The 18,340-nt window shown below is 36.7% G+C and overlaps 1 protein-coding gene across 2 annotated transcripts in view; it reads left to right on the top strand.

The window, feature by feature from the left end:
• Positions 1-18,340, top strand: part of tsnare1 (T-SNARE Domain Containing 1) — a 273,037-nt gene that overhangs the window by 109,923 nt on the left and 144,774 nt on the right. For both annotated transcript variants that reach the window (XM_056270897.1, XM_056270896.1), the window contains exon 8: positions 6,394-6,466. In XM_056270897.1, the coding sequence (XP_056126872.1) occupies positions 6,394-6,466 (73 nt within the window). The remainder of the gene's footprint in view (positions 1-6,393; positions 6,467-18,340) is intronic.

Here is an 18,340-nt window from a genome sequence, read left to right as displayed (position 1 = left end):
CAAGTGGATCCTGCACATTGGTGGTGGTTGAGGAGATTCCCCCTTCCATGTGAAGCGCTTTGAGTGCCTAGAAAAGCGCTATATAAATGTAATGAATTATTATTATTATTATTATTATTATGGTTAATATTTTCTTACTGCCTATACTTCACTTTTGACTGTTCTTGTATAAGACTGCCCATGTGTAACTTCTTTCCATTATGTTATTTGCACATCGTGGACAAGTCTAGACAAAACAAGAACAAGACCTTGGACACACTGGTACACTCAAATGCAAACGGGAACTCAAGACACACATACATTTGAACATCTGACCTCTCTTACGCCCAGGGCATCCTGGATGTTATTGCTTGATCGTGTGTGTTTGTGTGTTTACATAATGGTTACTATTAGGCTTGGACATTTGAAGCCTTCAGGTCCTAAAAAACAACAACATTTTGAGCCTGTGCCCAGTCATTTTGTTGGGCCCTTTGCTTTAGATCATCACCTTTTATCAATGACACTGCCAGGACTGCACAGTGTACAGAAACTCGGACCAAAGCCAATATATTCTTTATTAAGAGACATTTATTTTGTTTAGAGCTGCCTCATTGTGTTAGCTTTAGCAATAATAGCGTACTTTCAATTAAAGGAGACATTTAGCAGATGTGTTTATCCAGAAAGACTAAAAATACACTTATTACAGGACAATCCCCCTGGAGCAACCTGGGGTTAAGTGCCTTGCCTTTCAATTACCAGCCCTGAGCTTCAACCACTGCAACCCAATATTGTATTTTAAAGGTAATGAGTATCATTTTGTTTCACTGTTGAAATACTTTCTCCTTACTTTTTCCCTACTTTATCCGAGTATAATATGCAGAGATAACAATAAGTAGGCTATTTTATTTTTATTTTTTTTGGTTAATCTCCCAAAAAGTGGAAAGGTGTAAACCCCATGATTATTTGGCACTGTTCCGTGTTATTTTTATTATTATTTATATACCTCTATAGTATTTGTTAACTAGGGTTGGGTATCGGTTGGGTTTTATCCGATACCAGTACCTACTCGGTATTTTTTAAACGGTTTCGGTGCCTAAACGGTTCTTGAAACGGTACTTAAGAAAACGAAACCGCACACACTTTATCAAAAAATAATACCCTTTTATTTACAGGGCCAAACTGGACACAATATTAACGTAAATCTTTAAACAATAAATACAAATAATAATAAAACCAATATAAAATAAAAATTCACATTTACATAATATCAAATAAAACAATATTGTATCAAACAATGTAATAATACTGGAGATTAATAGAGATTACTAGCGGGAGAGCTGCCAACTCTCACGCATTGACCGTGAGACTCACGCAATTGACCCTTTTCACACAGAAAAATCGCGGACAAAGAGGACCACAAGGTTACTTTTGATATGGAACAAATCCACATCTGTCAGATTCTGTCAATATTTTTACGAGATTCACACAATAAATAACGTTTTGGCTCTTTGAAATGTGACCGATCGCTGTAGCGCGTCAGTTCAAACGGCACGTGATACAGCAGCCTACAAATCCAAATCCACTGCTTCTTAGCTACGCAGCGTTGAGTGAACCTATGAAAGAGAACATCTCTGGTTACTGGTGTAACCTATGTTCTCTCAATAGGGAACGAGACGCTGCCAAGCTCCTTGCGCTGCCGACCAGCTTCCTTTTTCGGCAAAGAAATCTGAGGAGCAGATGGCGCGCGCGCGCCAACATAATATGACGACGTAAGTGCGTCGAGGCGGCGCCCGCGACATCAGCCAATGAATTGGCTTGATTCTATATGGATTTAGACTATCGGCACACCCAGAGGGCGTTCTGACGCGTAATTTTACACGTGAAATGCAGCCAAACCTTGCGAGCAAGAGCGCGCATGCGAGACAGAAGAGACTGTGCGTGTGTGTGTGCGGGTGTGCCTAATTAAGTCAGGCACCGAAATCAGGCACCAAAATGGGCTTTATGCACAGCTTCACTACTTCCTGAACTTCAGCCAGCCCTTTGTTTCCTGTCTGTCATTATTGGACAAACTGATTAATCCAGGTGTGCCTGATTATTGTTACTGAGGCCAGGCACACCTGTATTAATCAGTTTGTCCAATAATGACAGACAGGAAACAAAGGGCTGGCTGAAGTTCAGGAAATAGTGAAGCTGTGGCATAAAGCCAATTGTCGTTCTTATTCGGTCTAGTTACTACCGTTTACGTCGGAACCGGTTCCCTATTGGCACCGAGTTTCGGTACCCAACCCTATTGTTAACATTTTTGAATTTGCTTTTATTTTTGTATTTTTAGTTTTCATTTTACTTTTAGTTTGAATAATTTTGTCTTGTGCTTTTGTCATTTGTTATTCATGTCATTTCAATATAGTTTTTTGTTGTTGTTTTGTTTTAGTCATTTTAGAACTTAACTTAATATGAATTATTTTAGTTCGTTGCCTTCCCAACACTGTACTATTTTATTTTTGCGTTTTAGTTTTTCATCTAATTTATATATTTTGTTTTATTTCAGCTTTATTTCACTCACCGAAAACTTTTATTTTTTTGTTTTAGCTCCAGATTGATACTGTTCATGAAACCTGTCCGAAAACAACAGTTATTTGCTCCTTTGTTTAGTGATGCTAGGAGCAATCTGTAAAAGTATTTCTTTAAAATTAAAATTCTTCTTCGCAAAAGCAGTAATGTTGGTGCATCTTTTACCAGAAACACAAGAGGGCTCTCTTTTGACTTGAGAGATAAAAGATGTCATATTGGACTTTATAAGATTATTTCACACATCTTGTCCATCCATCACCTGTCAGCAATTTTTAAAGTGGACACAAACCACAAATAATCTTTCAATTCACTGGGAAACCTCAGCTGCCCTGCGGTAAAGTCAGTCCATCCATATCTTTCTCTCTGAGCTTCCCTCAGTGTTTTCTTGTCTTAGATAGGCCTTCTTGATGGCTTGCAGTCACTCTCACATTCGCTCTTGTCAGTCTGTGCTCCTGCAAAACTTCCTGGCATGTTGCATTCATAGAAGTGTCAGTCATCTTCTGTTTGGGAGAGTGTTTTTTCCAAGACATCTATAGTCTTATCAGTCCACACATTTAATTGTGTGGCTGCTGCGGTTCCTGTCAGCGGCTCTCACTGAAGTGTGTGTGCGTTTGTGGTGCAACGCAGACCTGTGTGTCAGATGCAGCAGATGTCTGACATTTTGTATCTAATGAAACAAAGGCAGACCCTTTGAGTCCTATCAGACTCCTGTTGCCGCTCTCTCTCTCTGTCCCTTTATCTCTGTCTCTATCTTTGGTTTTCTAAATAAAAACAGGATGATGTTTGACATGAGCAACTTAATCGCAGCACAAGGGAAAAGAGCATCGATGTGATCCACATGACTCTTGGACTGTCTTTTGCTGTTCAACATTAAGATGGCTAGGTTTTGGAAATTAAATTGAGCACAATTCTTTTTGGTCAGAAAATGATTGAAATTTCCAATGCCATTAATAATGAATTTAAAAAGATGGAACATTTTAATATGATAGATTTTGACTTTGGTAAATTGTGTAAATAAATAAACAAACAAACAAATAAATAAATATATACATACATCTCAATAGTAACAATATTATTTTTACAATACCTTTCAAAGCATTGGGGTCAGTAACATTTAACTTGAAAAAAAAGAAGAAATTAATGCTTTTAATCAGCACAAATGCATTAAATTGATCAAAAGTGACAGTAAAGACATTTACAGTATACCGTTAAAAAATATATCACGGTTTCCACAAAAATATTAAGTAGCTTATCTGGTTTCAATATTTTAACATTTTACTTTAATTTGCATTTTTTTCTTCTTTTTTTCTTATATTTTTCTTTTTTATGTTTATGCTTAAAGCAAGAAAACAAATGCCAGTGTGAAAAGAAAAATAAACTTCCTACTGGCTACTGAAAATGGTAGTGCTTACTCCTAAGTTCAACCAGGGACATAAGCCACAGAAGAAGTTGTCATAGTTTGGGGACTCTTTAGATCTATCTCCCTGATTGATCTGGTCCAGGAAGAAACAGCTGTGAAACTTCCAACTGCTTAGTTGACTCATGTTACCCAAAGCACTGAACCGCATCTTGACCACTTGACTACTCAAAGTGGCACTGGCCGTCTGTGGAGCCGCCTCCTCTGCACACAGTCTCAGGGGACAGGGCCACTGGCTGGGGTCTTCATGAAAGGGTAACGTGACGAATAACTGTGGGTTCTGGGTCATAAGGGAGCTCTGGAATGCTGTGTGCTTATTATAACCCTTATAAATGATGTAAACTGGCACACCACAGCCCCCAGGACTACCCAGACTCCCCCTGGGCAGAAGGACACAGAGTGCTCTCAAAATCAATGTCACTGTCTCGCTCTTTTATATATAAAGGAACTCAAACATACTCATGTTTACTTAATCGAATTGATAGAAGCCATAGATTTATTTATTTATGTTGGCGAGTCTCAAACATCCATCCATCCATTCATCGAATAAGATGTTTCAGCTTTTTATTCAGAGAGGATGGATTAAATTGACCAAAATTGACAGTAAAGACTTTAACATTGTTACAAAAAAATTATAAAAAAGTCTATTCAATTTTTTTTTTTTGATGGATGGATGGATGGATTATTCTGTCTGGTTTTAGAACTGTAAAGTTTATTTAGGTCATTTGAGTAATTTCTTTATATTTCATCAGACTTTTTTCTCCCCCCCCCCCCCCAGACTTTATTCAGTGTGTTGAATTGTGTTTGCCCATATGACTTTGTGCTTTGATTTAAACTGGATTCAGTGCCTGTTAGCTACAAACCCAATTCTCAAATGGGATGCTGCTCCGTTTACTCCGTATGCAGATGCAGAGGTGTTTACTATTCTGCACATTACAGTAAATTAACTTATGATTGCTCTAACTTGATGTGTATCATGCTGTTTTTTTCTTCGCCATCCTTTAAGTTCCTCCCTTCTAATCAAGCGTAATGACACTCCACTTCCTGTCGTTACTACACGCTAAATTTAAATTGCAGTAACTCCTTGTTGGGCAAAATAAATATGTTTTTCTGTAATGGTGTTGACAACCAGTGAGAGAAAAATGCAGAAACTCTTTAGTGATGTGTGATTTGCTAGGGGCCATTTTGGCTCCGGCCAAACGGTTTGTGCCAAGAGCCAGGATGGCTGCCAGTTTCTCAAACAATTGCAGACACCTGTGATGAATGGCTCAATGGTTTCAGCTCCACTGACCCAGCTGCACTTGCATGGGGTTGTGTATGGAGACAAAAAGGCCTGTGAGCAGGAGATAGACTCGGGGTTTAGAAAACCCCATGTTGCTTCAGGCCTGTGTAGAAGGATTTGACATGAAACAGCAATAGTGGAAGAGGTTTGGTTTTAATTGTTTTGTTCTCCATGTTGTATGTTTTTAAAAAGTTGTGTCTGAGTATATTATGATAGTTTTGCACACTTTCATTCATCAATTTTTCTTCATTTTAATTTTGATTCATCTATTGAATAAATTTGAATATTTTGAAATATTGATGTTAGAATCTACTAATTTCAAAGATTAAGGCCTGTTCACACCAAGAATGATAACTATAAAGATAAAAATAATGATAACTATAAAACTGTCCACACCAGAGGAAGAGTGTTCACCAGTTTCGTTCTCTGCTCGATCTCTTTAAAGCAGGATTGATTCTGATTCTGAAAATCATTCTGAAAATATTTTTTCTCTGTGCCATTATCATTACAGTTGTGGTGTGGACACTGCTATTCCTTTATATTTAGAACGATTTTTAGAGCTATATCTTTATCGTTATCGTTTTAGTTATTTATTATCAAATTATCTATTATTTCATTTATTTCAATTTGATTTTAAATTTTTATTTTCAGTTTAATTTAGTTTTCATAGTTTCAATCTATCATAAAGTTTTATTTTTATTTTAGTTCTTTACAGTGTTCTAGTTTTAGTTTATTTACTTTTAGTATAAGAGCTACCATGTGCTAACTGGTATAATTTAAATTTATTTTAGATTAGTTTGTTTGGGAGTCATGGGAATGTATTTTAGTTTCATTTTATTTTTATTTTTAACTATGTTTTTAATTTACATTTATATTTGAAAACTGATGGAAAGTCTATTAGATATAATTATGAGATGTACTTTTTATTTTATTGACCTATCTGATCTACAGCCACTTATTAAGGATCAGCCACTGTGTGTGATAATGTGTAATTGATGTTCATTAAGTGCTCTGTTGCATTTGTTGTTGTTTAATTTATTACAAACTAACACATGAACCATGAGATTGCATAAAGACCTCTTTAGAGCACTATGATGTCTGCTTGACTCACCTCTGAGCTGCAACATTTGTTTTGCTTTTGCAGAGAGACATGCTGGACGTTAATCAGATTATGAAGGACTTGGCCAGCATGGTGCATGAACAAGGAGACACCATAGGTGAGATTGTGTGTGTGTGTGTGTGTGTGTGTAAGTGTTTGTGTTTGTGACTCTTTGTTTCCAGTTAAGAGTCTATTGACCCATCCTTGTTTGTCTGGCCTTTTATTGATAATTCCCCCCCCCCCCCCATATCCATCCCATAATCCCCTGCTGTGCTGATCTGAAGTTTCAGGGGAGAAAACAAGACATCACCTTCACTAGCTCAATACATGACAGACAGAGAGTTAGTCTCTACAACGCAAGGCCTCTAGAGGAGACTAAGATCAGAGAAGATCCTCAAAGATTCAGTTTATAGATAACCGGCAGAGAAAGACAGGGGAAGCATGATTCAGGAACTGAAGGTGTTTTCACATAGTTCATTTTAAAAGAACCAAACCCAGTTCACTTAAAGTGAACTAGAAAGGGAACCATCCGAAAGTGAACTCAGTCCTTTTGGTTTGCACAATATAGTGGACTCAAAAGAGAACCTGGTTCTTTTTTTGGTCTTCTTCAGCATTGAATTGATCTCAGACCCTTTGTTGTTCACACCACAACCTCAAAAGAAGTCGGATCCCAGCTTTCTGTGCATTTTGCATGTGCACACTTCCACCTTCGACAACATCTGTCAGACAAGCACAAGAGCTTGCACCCAAAATTGTATCCAGGTTGTCGTAGAAGGGGCAGGAATCCTTCATTTCAGCTGACTCCCCACTTCGACACATTTTGTCACAGGTGCTCTGTCATTTTTTTCAGCCACAGTAGGTGTAGGCCTATTGAATAACAAATGTAAATAATAAAACACTATACATAGACTTTATTATATTGAAATTATATGTTGATTCTTACTTAATTCATCTGAAGTTTTACAGTGGAGAGCAGTGATTTTTTCTTTTGTTGTTTTATTAACATTAAGGGCTAGTGGCAGATTTAGCAAATCTCATAATGCATATCCATTGTCATACCTCACATTATGATGTTATGCCTAAATTCACTTGTAGCATTAAAACAATAGATTTGAATTTTTAGTGTTTTTTATTTATTTAGAAATAATAGTAAAGAAATAATACAGAATAGCTTTAATATAAACCATAATATTAAAATAATTATCAGTTTATCTGTATCAGCCAGATATCAGTGTATCTTAAATGTTACTGTAAGTGAAAAAAAAAACAGTGTCACTGATGTTTCACAAATCTTGGAGGTATATGTGACCCCGGCCCGCACACAAGTGAAGATGTAATCCATGAGCATTTGTGTCAGATGTTGAAAACACACATTAAATCCTATTTTAAAATACTTTTCACTTTTTTTTAGCCTTTTCTATGCTGAAGTATATAGAGTGGAAAGAAAGTCTTACATACAGTATGTAGAGCTGCACGATTTATCGTTAAAAGATCGCGAACTTGATTCAAACACCCATGCAATCTCATTCCTAAATGATAGTGATTCTGTCTATTAAACCTTGACAAGTACGATCACAGTGAAACAGCGTTGGCGCTGCCGCTGATCCAGAGACAGCAGTTGTCATGTATAGCGAAACAGCTTCACAAACAGTCTTTTCAACCACACAGTATCATTATTTCTGTCTTACAATAATTCAAATGATCACAGCAATACTGGAATAAAAGTTTATACAGTAGTTTGTATATAAACACTGATGTCTACGCTAGCGATCAAAATAGAGTAAATCACCCTTTAAAAAGGTAACTTGACACTTCATAATATAGATTGTATCAGTCACATCGTTACACCAGTAGGTGGCGACACGTGACTATTATAAAATGTTCAATTGTCATTGAATCATTCATTCAAACGATGCTAATTCATCCAGTAATGAAACGTGTAGTCTTTATTAGTCACTGACTCATTAATTCAAACCAATTTTTTACAAAAATAATTCAAATTCATGAAATATATATTTTTAAATAGAATGCAGCAATTAACATTTTTAAACTTAAATGTCCCTTAAATATTTTTCTAATTTTGTTGTGAGTTCCACTCATTCCTGTTCTCCCCTATTGTTGATCACAGATTGCTGTGCGTGAGCACACATTGGTATTTCATTCACTTCAGTTTATAAAAGGCATGTGTTTGAGAACATCAAATGTAAAATATTTTATAGAGTTGATTATGAAATGGTTACATAAGATCAGAGACCCTTAGCCATGGCCTCTCTGTTGGAAAATGCCCATTCCTGTTCTAATTGGAGCCCATCCAGTCCGGTGTCCTTTCCTCCGGCTGTTATAATTAATCCTGTGTGTACTGTACATTCAACAGGCCAGATGAGGAAAGACACTATATGGTTCCTTCAGGAGAGGTTAAGGATGTGCTTCGCATAGTCTTCATTCTTATTTAACACTCTCATGTTCACAATACAACAGCTCATGGGAAAAGGAGAAAAAATGGAGGAGTAACACAATAAGGAGTTCACAAGAGAAAAGGGATTTTGACACTTTCCTCGTCCCCAACTTCTTCCTTGCACGGACACTTAACATTTACACAGGGAAATGATGTCAGAAATGCTGAAGGTTATCACAAGTTATGACTAGCAAAATAGCTAGATTCTAGTGGGACGCACAGTATACAATAAACCAGCCCCATTAATGTCGTTCTGCCCTTTAGAAGGACACTTGAGGATGTAGGTGGACTATATTTTGTTTTCCTTTGTGCTACTTTGGGACTTCTCATTACGCTACATGCATTATTATTTACTTTATTTTGTCATTTTCAGTTTTTCTTCTCCTGTAAACTTTGTTTAAAAGATGATGCATTTGTTCTGTTCCAAAACCGCACAAAATTATGCCACTGTATCTAATTTTGACCTCGCTGTAGGGCAACATCACAAATACCCTTTATTGATAAGGTGATACCAGAATGCATTGCATTGAAGTCTGTTTATTATAACATTCAATCAGTGTTTAAATTATTTGAAACATTCACATACATTCATAACTGTTTATTTAGATATAATAGAGCTAATAGAGGAAAATATATGTTTTAATATTTCTATTTTTATATTTTCTGTACTGAAAATAGTTTCTTACAATTAAAAAAATGACCTTTTACCCAAATTAGAGCAAAGGATATTAGCTTTACAACATTATAGCGGCAGCCTACGCTGAATATTTTTTTTTGTCAGTACAACTTAGAAAATGTACTTCATGTTGTAACATAAAATAACTGGTTTTGTTGAGATAAAATAAATTATTTAAGATTATTGATTGTAACTGAATTCAAACACACTGTTTTACAGAAGTATAACTGATTACCTGATTTCTCCGCGATGGTAAAATTAATACTCTTCAGCACAATGGTAACCACAAAATTCCATAACAGAATGTCCAACATAACTGAACATTAAACATTAACATAAACTACAACTTTATCTTTTTCCCCTTTACTGAAAAACACATAAAATAACACTTAATCCGTAAATTTACTCTCCTAATGCAGTCCCTTGCAAAGCATGCTGGGAACTACAGATCCACTGCCAGGTTAGTTGTCAACAACAAATATTCATAGGCTAGTTTAAACACAAATGAATGAAGTAAACACATTTAAATATATTTGGTGAATTGGACAAAATAAAGTTGTGACAAAATAGTTAGTTAAACAAAGTAAAGTTTTCCAAAATAAAAATATTCAGATAAAGTAAAGATAGCCTACTTGTTTACTATACTGTATAATCATTTTTTTTTAAAACATATGCTTATTTTATTTTTAAAGTAAAAAGTTTAGTTTTTTGTTTGTTGAAGTTCTAAATAACTAAAACTAAAAAATCTAAAACTTGAAAAATTACAAAAACGCGCAACAAAAATGAAAACAAAATGGAATTCAACAAAGACTATAGTATACGAATGATACTAAAATAACACTAATTATGAGTTTCCATTTTGGTTGCTTATGTAGACGGTTTACATTGAGGCAGCTCAATAGATTTTGAATGTAATGTCAGTGGACTATATATTTAAAGGTTTTCATGGAAGTAAAGCCATTCAACTCCCTCATACTCTTTTTCTTTCTCTTTTTTAACACTGAGTACATGCAAGGTTTGAATTAGGGGGGTTAGGACATGTGTGCACTTCCAACTGTCATCTTTCACATCCCAAATATTTCTTTTTTCCTTTAAAGCCACAGGTTAAGGATGAAAAGTGGTTGTAATATGTTCCTGGAACTATGCCCTGCAAAAACACTCTCTTAAAGGAACACTCCGACTTTTTGGGACTTTAGCCTATTCACCTTATCCCCCAGAGTTAGATAAGTCCATACATACCTTTTTCATCTCCGTGCGTGCTATACGTCTGTTTGACGCACCCACCGCTAGCCTAGCTTAGCACAAAGACTGGATGTAAATGGTTGCAGCTAGCATACTAATCCAAATAAGTGACAAAATAGCGCAAACATTTTCCTATTTACATGTTGTGATTTGTATAGTCACAGAGTGTACAAAAAGCTACGTCACATGAGACACAGACATATTTTAACAGTATAAATACTGGGAACTATATTCTCTGAAGGCGAAGCACTGCTACTTGGGCGGAGTAATAACCGCAGCACCTGAGACGCGCCGTGGTGAGGAGCAGAGAGTTCGTTCAGAGTTTGGGTACGGTACGTCTCAGGTGCTGCGGTTATCACTCCGCCCAAGTAGCAGTGCTTCGCCTTCAGAGAATATAGTTCCCAGTATTTATACTGTTAAAATATGTCTGTGTCTCATGTGACGTAGCTTTTTGTACACTCTGTGACTATACAAATCACAACATGTAAATAGGAAAATGTTTGCGCTATTTTGTCACTTATTTGGATTAGTATGCTAGCTGCAACCATTTACATCCAGTCTTTGTGCTAAGCTAGGCTAGCGGTGGGTGCGTCAAACAGACGTATAGCACGCACGGAGATGAAAAAGGTATGTATGGACTTATCTAACTCTGGGGGATAAGGTGAATAGGCTAAAGTCCCAAAAAGTCGGAGTGTTCCTTTAATCATGTTTTTAATGGTTATGAGATTGTATACATTTATATGCACACGCAAACATTTCAATGATGCATGTTTAAAAAAAGAAATGTATAAAGCCGTTGCATCCAGACGTGAGGTTTACAGGCCTTCCTCAGATCTGTGCATGAAGTAAGGCCTGAAAAAAAGCCTCCATGACACATTTCAGTTATGCCAAGTGTCCATTAGAGTTAAAAGAGCCTGAAATAGAAATGGCTGAATTGCTTTTTACCATTGTACCCAGGGTGTTTATTAGATGGTCGTGGTTGAAGGAGAAGGTGGAGATGGACAGATGAGGCAAGTAAACAGGTGCAGGAAGTTTGGATTGGTGCTTTTAGCACAGCTTTATAGAAAGGTGGGCTTCTGTGACAAAGCCAGAATGACGTCATGGCATACCTGAATGAAACAAGTCATGCTGTGCTAGTTGCTGTGCTGACATGTTAGTTGTCCAGTGACAAATGCACACTCACAAACAGGACTATAATATAAAGGTAAAAAATAATAATTACGATATATTTACTATTTTAAATTAGTATATTTATTATATTTTTTATAGGCTGCTTTTTAAATATAGTTATTTAAAATGAGCTAATATTCAACACAGTTCTTGAACAGTTTGTCACAACTTAATTTCATTGCATGCAATCATGTTTAATTTGTGATGTTAATTTAATTAACATTGGGATTACATGTGTAATGTTTTTCTCTAAAATGTAATACTCGACTAAATTAAAATATAATCATTTATTTATGCCTTGTTGTATACCATGAAAAAACTCACTTGCCAGTGTTATATGAATATGCAATTTAAGTGTATTAAAATTTGTCAAAGACTTTAGATTTAAAGTAAAAAAAATCAATTGGTAAAGTCACAACATCACTGCAGCGGCCTTTAGGGTTGGTTTAGAAACAGTCAGTGTTCTGAGAAGCACGCTTATGACTGCACAAGCAAACATAACAAGGCTGGTGTAGCCTGAAAATGCTATTCTTTGTCTTGATTTGATTATTTAGAAACAAAATTTATGACACAGTTGTTTTCAGATTTCATTGATGATTTCAAATATGAAATGAAATGTTGTAAGCTTGGTGAACAGCTTTGGAGAATTTGATGTTTCCCCATTGAAAGAGATAGGTGCTGTACTAGCATGACTGAAATAGCTGCCCGAGAGGCATTTCAAAGATGACTGTCGAGTGAAATGACTTGCCTTAAAAGGACTTTGATATTATGTAGTAATATTATAATAGTGATATGTGGCCCCATTCTATGTCAATAGCATAGCTATTATAGCTGTATAACACAGCTCACACAAGTCACTTTCAAACCAAGCAGCTTTCTGTTGGTCAACTTCAGTTGAATTCAGTTGACCAACTTAAACATGAATGAAATCTGCATGGGGAACTTTTTCCTCCTCACGTGAAACTTTCCATTGCGCAGATTCCTATTAAAATGACCTGATTTTGCCTATAAAATTTTGCAGAAATGTGGCCGCACCATTAAAGTAGGATGACTTCATTGGCACATAGCCTGACATGTTCTGATATGATGCATATGTGCAGAGTGCAGACATTTTCTAAATCCTGTTGCTGTTTCATCTAGTTAGTTACTGTTTTGTATCACATTTTTAATTTAGTTCCTACTGTATCATTTGCATATTATGTTACTTCCATGTTTACTTTTCCTCAAGTGTGCTTGTATTGCCACATCTGTCTTACTGCGCTGATCCTGCTCTGTTTATTTACTGCTTAAGCATTGCTTAAGATTGTCTGTGTACATAGTGCGCCTATTAATTCCGTAAAGAGGTGATTTGATTCTGCGGCTATACGAATGCTAAATTGTGTTCCAAACTAATTGGCTGTTTGTTTTACGGCTCAGCTAATTGGTTGATTCTTTAATTATTTCTAGCCTAATGTGTTCAGGAGTATTCAATGTGCCCACATGTGTGTGTTTAGTAGTGACCAACTGAGGAGTCTCTAGATAAGAGCTCGTCAAGCCTGTTCATTTAGAGTCATTGTAAAATGTGTCCCTGCAATTCTTAAATGAATTGAGGATGATGGAAATTAAAAAGCAACAGTTATTGTGTTATGTTTTCAGAGCCTGTTTGCCCATGTTTGGCAGTCGATGAGGTTGTATTACACAGAGTAGGACTCTGCATATAAAAAATGAATTAACAGCTTTTCCTGTGAATCAGCTAGTTTAAAGCACAAACAGTACAGGCCTTTTTGGATCCCAGTGCTACACACTTCATCTCTACAGTCGTTATACACAGCTATGCACTGTATTTCTGTTCCAAAATCTAGCTTACTTACAAGCAAAACATTAGCTTGGCAACATTTCAGGCTTTATACTGATGTGAGGCAAGTTCAAAACAGTCTCTGGAAATGGCAAGTACTTTTTATTTACTACTGAGAAAAAATTCTGTTGATACAAAATAAATATCTAGTCCAAAAATGTATTGATTGATTGTGTTGTATTTTTGTAGGGTATCAAGCCATATCTTAGTGTTATGGTAATGTCAGTGAGAAGTAAAATCCCATTTATTACTGTCTACATTTTAACAATAATGCATAAATCTTTAAAGTCCCTGTAAAGGCAATTCTAAAAAAAAAATTCTAAACCCATTATAAATGTTAGAAATGTATTGCTAAAACATATTACAAAGACTGTGAACTGTGAATTACTGAATTGTGGAGTTGCTATTATATCATTGCTATTTTCCGGATTTTTTGGGCGGGGCTAAAACGGGGCTCGAGGACGCACTGGAGCCCCTGAGCTCCTGGACACGCCCCTACTTGATGACGCATGAGGCCACTGAGGCTGGCCCCTCCCCTAACAATAGAGGACATTCGCATCAGTTTGGCGCTCAATCGCTAAAGAGTTACTGTCAGCACTATTAGTTACTACAGCCTACAGTTTGCTAGCTAGCTATGCCTTCGACACGGAAATGCGTAGGCAACTACCTGGATGCGATCATGCACTAAACAGATCGGTGTCTTTATTTAAATTTCCTAAAAACGATCACATCAAGAAGAGGTGGATTCATTTTGTGAAGAGCCAACCTTGATGGAGAGCTGAGGATCACCGCCAACACCCGCCTCTGTAGTGATCATTTTACACAGGATAGTTTTATAAACTTTCGTCTGAGACAACTGGGATTCACTGATAATCCGCTGTTACTGGTGAATGGGGCCGAACCGACTATCTCCCGCCTCGGCCTTCATCTCCCCGTCCCGAAAGCAGTGTCATAATATCACCGTCGGCAGCTTTCCCGCGAGTGGGCGTGGCTTCAGCGCAGCCATTGGACACGCCCCCAGCGTTTGAGAGCAGAGAATACTGCTCATTTTTTTCAAGATTTTGATAGCTTATTTTATGTACTTGCCGGCTTTTTTTTATCATTCAAATTTGGCGGGGTGGCTAATAACACATTTTTCTGTGGTGTGACAAACTCAGAACACATAGTTAATTTTGACTTTACAGGGACTTTAAAGACAAGCACTATGATGATGTAATCCAAAAGTATGTGTGATTTCAACTTAATTTGACCATTCCTTGTTTCTGATTCAAATTATGTAATTTTCAATGCTTAATGTGATGTTATTCATTCCCTCATAACATAATTTAGGTACCTAGTTTTGTGCTGTACATTTGTCTGATTTTTTTGTTGTTGCTTGAAATCATTTGTGTTTTTCCTCTCAGAGTTGTTTGACTTGGTTCATGGCTTAACACTCTTTATTGTGGAATATTTTAAAATCTCTGTGGACAACATGAATGGAAAGAATACTGTACTTCTGACTGCAACCAAGGCTGTTGAAAAAAAATGGGCGGTCACTGTTGAGCTCTATTGAAATCAACTTGAGCACAAGTCGAGTCTCCTCTGTGCTTCGTGTATGGATCCATTTGTGCCACGTACACAAGTGACAGTTTACGGAGTTGCTATATGAAAAGCATTTTAAATCATTTCATTTACAAAGTTCCATTTCAGTTGGGATGCTGCTATAGAAGATAAGTGCTTGTGTAGACTGTAAACAGTGAGGCGGCTCTATACGTTTTGGAACTGTATCGCTCAATAACTTTGATAAAATTCCATTTAGAATGTCTTTTTGACATGAGTGACACTAATAAGAGGTTGGTTGCCCTGCAGGGTGTCTTTAGCAGACATGGCTGATGATTCATCAAGCACAGAGCCCTCTTTTCAGTTTCGCTATTGAAATATTGATTGATAAGTCTCGGTATGATGTGTCATCTCCCTTCAGTGTTTCTAAATGAGCCATTTCTCATTTCCACCCAGATTCTGTGTGCCTATATTGGTTGTAGATGACAGGTCAGTAATCTTAGATGGAGACAGAAGAAATGTTCACGCTGGGAGGGTTACATTGGTCACTGGAGAAGGTACTGAGCACTTCCTGAATAACGTGCAGCCCACACACACTTACAGATAGTACTTTGTGTAAACTTTAGTTTGTTCGTTCCAGTCTGCTGTACTCTAAACCTTATTCTTGCTATTTTTCACATTTGTGACTCAATGAATCTTGTTGTTCAGGAGAGCGGGCTTGTGACGAGATCATAAACTTAAAAAACATGAACTAAATGGAAACTACACTGCCCGGCAAAAAAAAAAAAAAAAAACATAGGCAAATGGTTTAGAGTCAAAAAATCGATGCACCTCTTGATGGAAATAACATCACAACATTTATTTCCATCAAAAGGTGCATACATTTTTGGTCAAGGTCTTGTATTGACAATGCAAGAGTCAAGCACTCTGTAAAGTCTACTCCAGCACATCCCACTTTCAATGATTTTAAGGGTCTGGACTTAGAGACGCCAATTCATGTGTGAAAATTATTCTTCTCCCTGCTCCCTCCCAACCATTCTTTCACAATTTGAGCCTGATGAATCTTGGCTTTGCCATCCTGGAACATGGCCATGTGTCTTCCTATATGGTTCTTTAAGAAATGAAAAGCTACACTCTCCATCAATTAGGGTTAGAAGAACTGTTGCCAAACAAATTACATGCATACATGCAAAAACATAATAATCACTGCAATAATGACCCAATCTCTTAAGCATTTGCCTATTCAAATCCAAACAGCAGTTTTTTTTTTTTTTTTTTGGCCAGGCAGTGTTGTGGTACAACAGCTTCTACAGGTTCAATTATACCATGGAGTGACTGCTCTCCACCCAGCTCATTTAAAACAGGCAATTTGCCTCTTACTAGAAAAAGAAAGAAACGTGGCATTGAAATGAATGTCAGGAAGGTGGGATGAAAGATTACAAGTTGATAGCATGTTAGAGCTCTTGTTAATCCATTTAAAAAAGGCCACCTAACGGAAAGACGAATAAAAAAATACCGGAAAAGCGAGGACAAATACATCACTTCCTCGCACAGGTTTCCAGCTTCTTTCCATGCAAACCCCACTTCACCTCCCTTTCCACATCTCACGGCGACGGCGCAGACCAGCACCAAATCAAATCAGAGAAAGATAAACAAAACTTCATTAGTTCCTCCAGCTAGGCGGAGGTGAGGTCTACAGTGTTCCCCTCAGCTGAGCCTGCCCTGCTTTAACCCCGCTGTAACTCCCCCGCTTCTGCTTTCGTTCTGCTCTCCTGTGTGGTGAACCGCACATTTGTTTTTAATTGGGAAGGGAATTGACTTTGCATTTGAATCAATGTTCTCACTTGCTCGTATACGTACATGCGCATTGAAACAAGACGACTCATTTGGATTATTCAAAGTTAATAATTGGCTGACTTTCCTATGAATCAAGGAAGCAAGGACATAACCGAGTCTTTGTGTGTTTCCAGCTGATTATCATACAGTATGTGTGTTTCTGAGCACAATTCTCTGCGGAAAATGTCTTTTTGTGATGCGTTTCTTAAGTAGAATATTAGCTAATCTTGCCTTGGTACTATAAGAGATGCAACAACTATTTGTGTATGCTTCAAATGGTCACACTACTGATAATCATTAAAGTACTTTCACAGATTTTTAGAATAACACTCTCATTTCACAGACCAGTAAGGCAGTAAATGCTTCCCAAAACAATGTAGAATTGAATCTTAATAATTCATATGGCACAACTGCATCCTGCAAGGCTAATCCCTGTGATGAAGAGCACCTTATAATTCACCTAAAAATTAACATTCTCATCTGACACCAAAACATTTGTTGTTTTTAGTTGTAATTGAATGTGATGCCCTTTTTTATTATTATTCTCAATATGAATGAAGGTTATGCAGTGAAAAATTACATTTTTGGGCAGTTTCCTCTAAATGCAAAGTTATTGTATGGCTTAAGAACTATTTTGGTTGTTTTTAAATAATGTAAAAAAACAATTACATTTTTTTTTTTTTATAAAATAATAATTAATTTATATATTAGTATTTAATTTTATAATTTCATTTTATAAATGTATGTTGCTTGTTTGGCTGTCCCTGCTGGTCACTGTAAATTATGTTGTTGTATGGCATCTCTAGTTTTGTGTTCAACAGAAAACAAATAATAGCATGCTGGTTTGGAACAATATGAGGGTGAGTAAATAATGACAGAAGTTTCTTTTTTTGGCTGAACTCTTCCTTTCAACATGGCCTTTTGTGATGATGGTGTATTGAGACCACAAAATGTAATGCAGCTTTAGTTTTTGGCAGCGTTAACATTGGGCACTTTGCTCTCTAATCCATTTCTCCCTGGGAAAGAGAACATGAATGAGAGGGTATGTTAATAAAGGTGCTCTGGTACACCCCGTGCTTGGACATTCTTTTTTTGTGTATGTGTATGAGTGAGTCACACATTCTCTTATGAATTTTAAGGTTTTGCACACATAGGCTGAAAATCATTTGGAAAAAGTCTGAATAACCTGATCACATTGTAACATTGTGTACCTCAAAAAACATGACGACAACAACAAAAT

Source organism: Rhinichthys klamathensis, unplaced genomic scaffold (assembly GCF_029890125.1).
Source record: "Rhinichthys klamathensis goyatoka isolate OS25496 unplaced genomic scaffold, OSU_Roscu_1.1 h1tg000309l_1, whole genome shotgun sequence".
Lineage (NCBI taxonomy): Eukaryota > Metazoa > Chordata > Actinopteri > Cypriniformes > Leuciscidae > Rhinichthys > Rhinichthys klamathensis.
The sequence above is the reverse complement of the archived record's forward strand: the minus strand, read 5'-3'. Positions and strand labels throughout refer to the sequence as shown.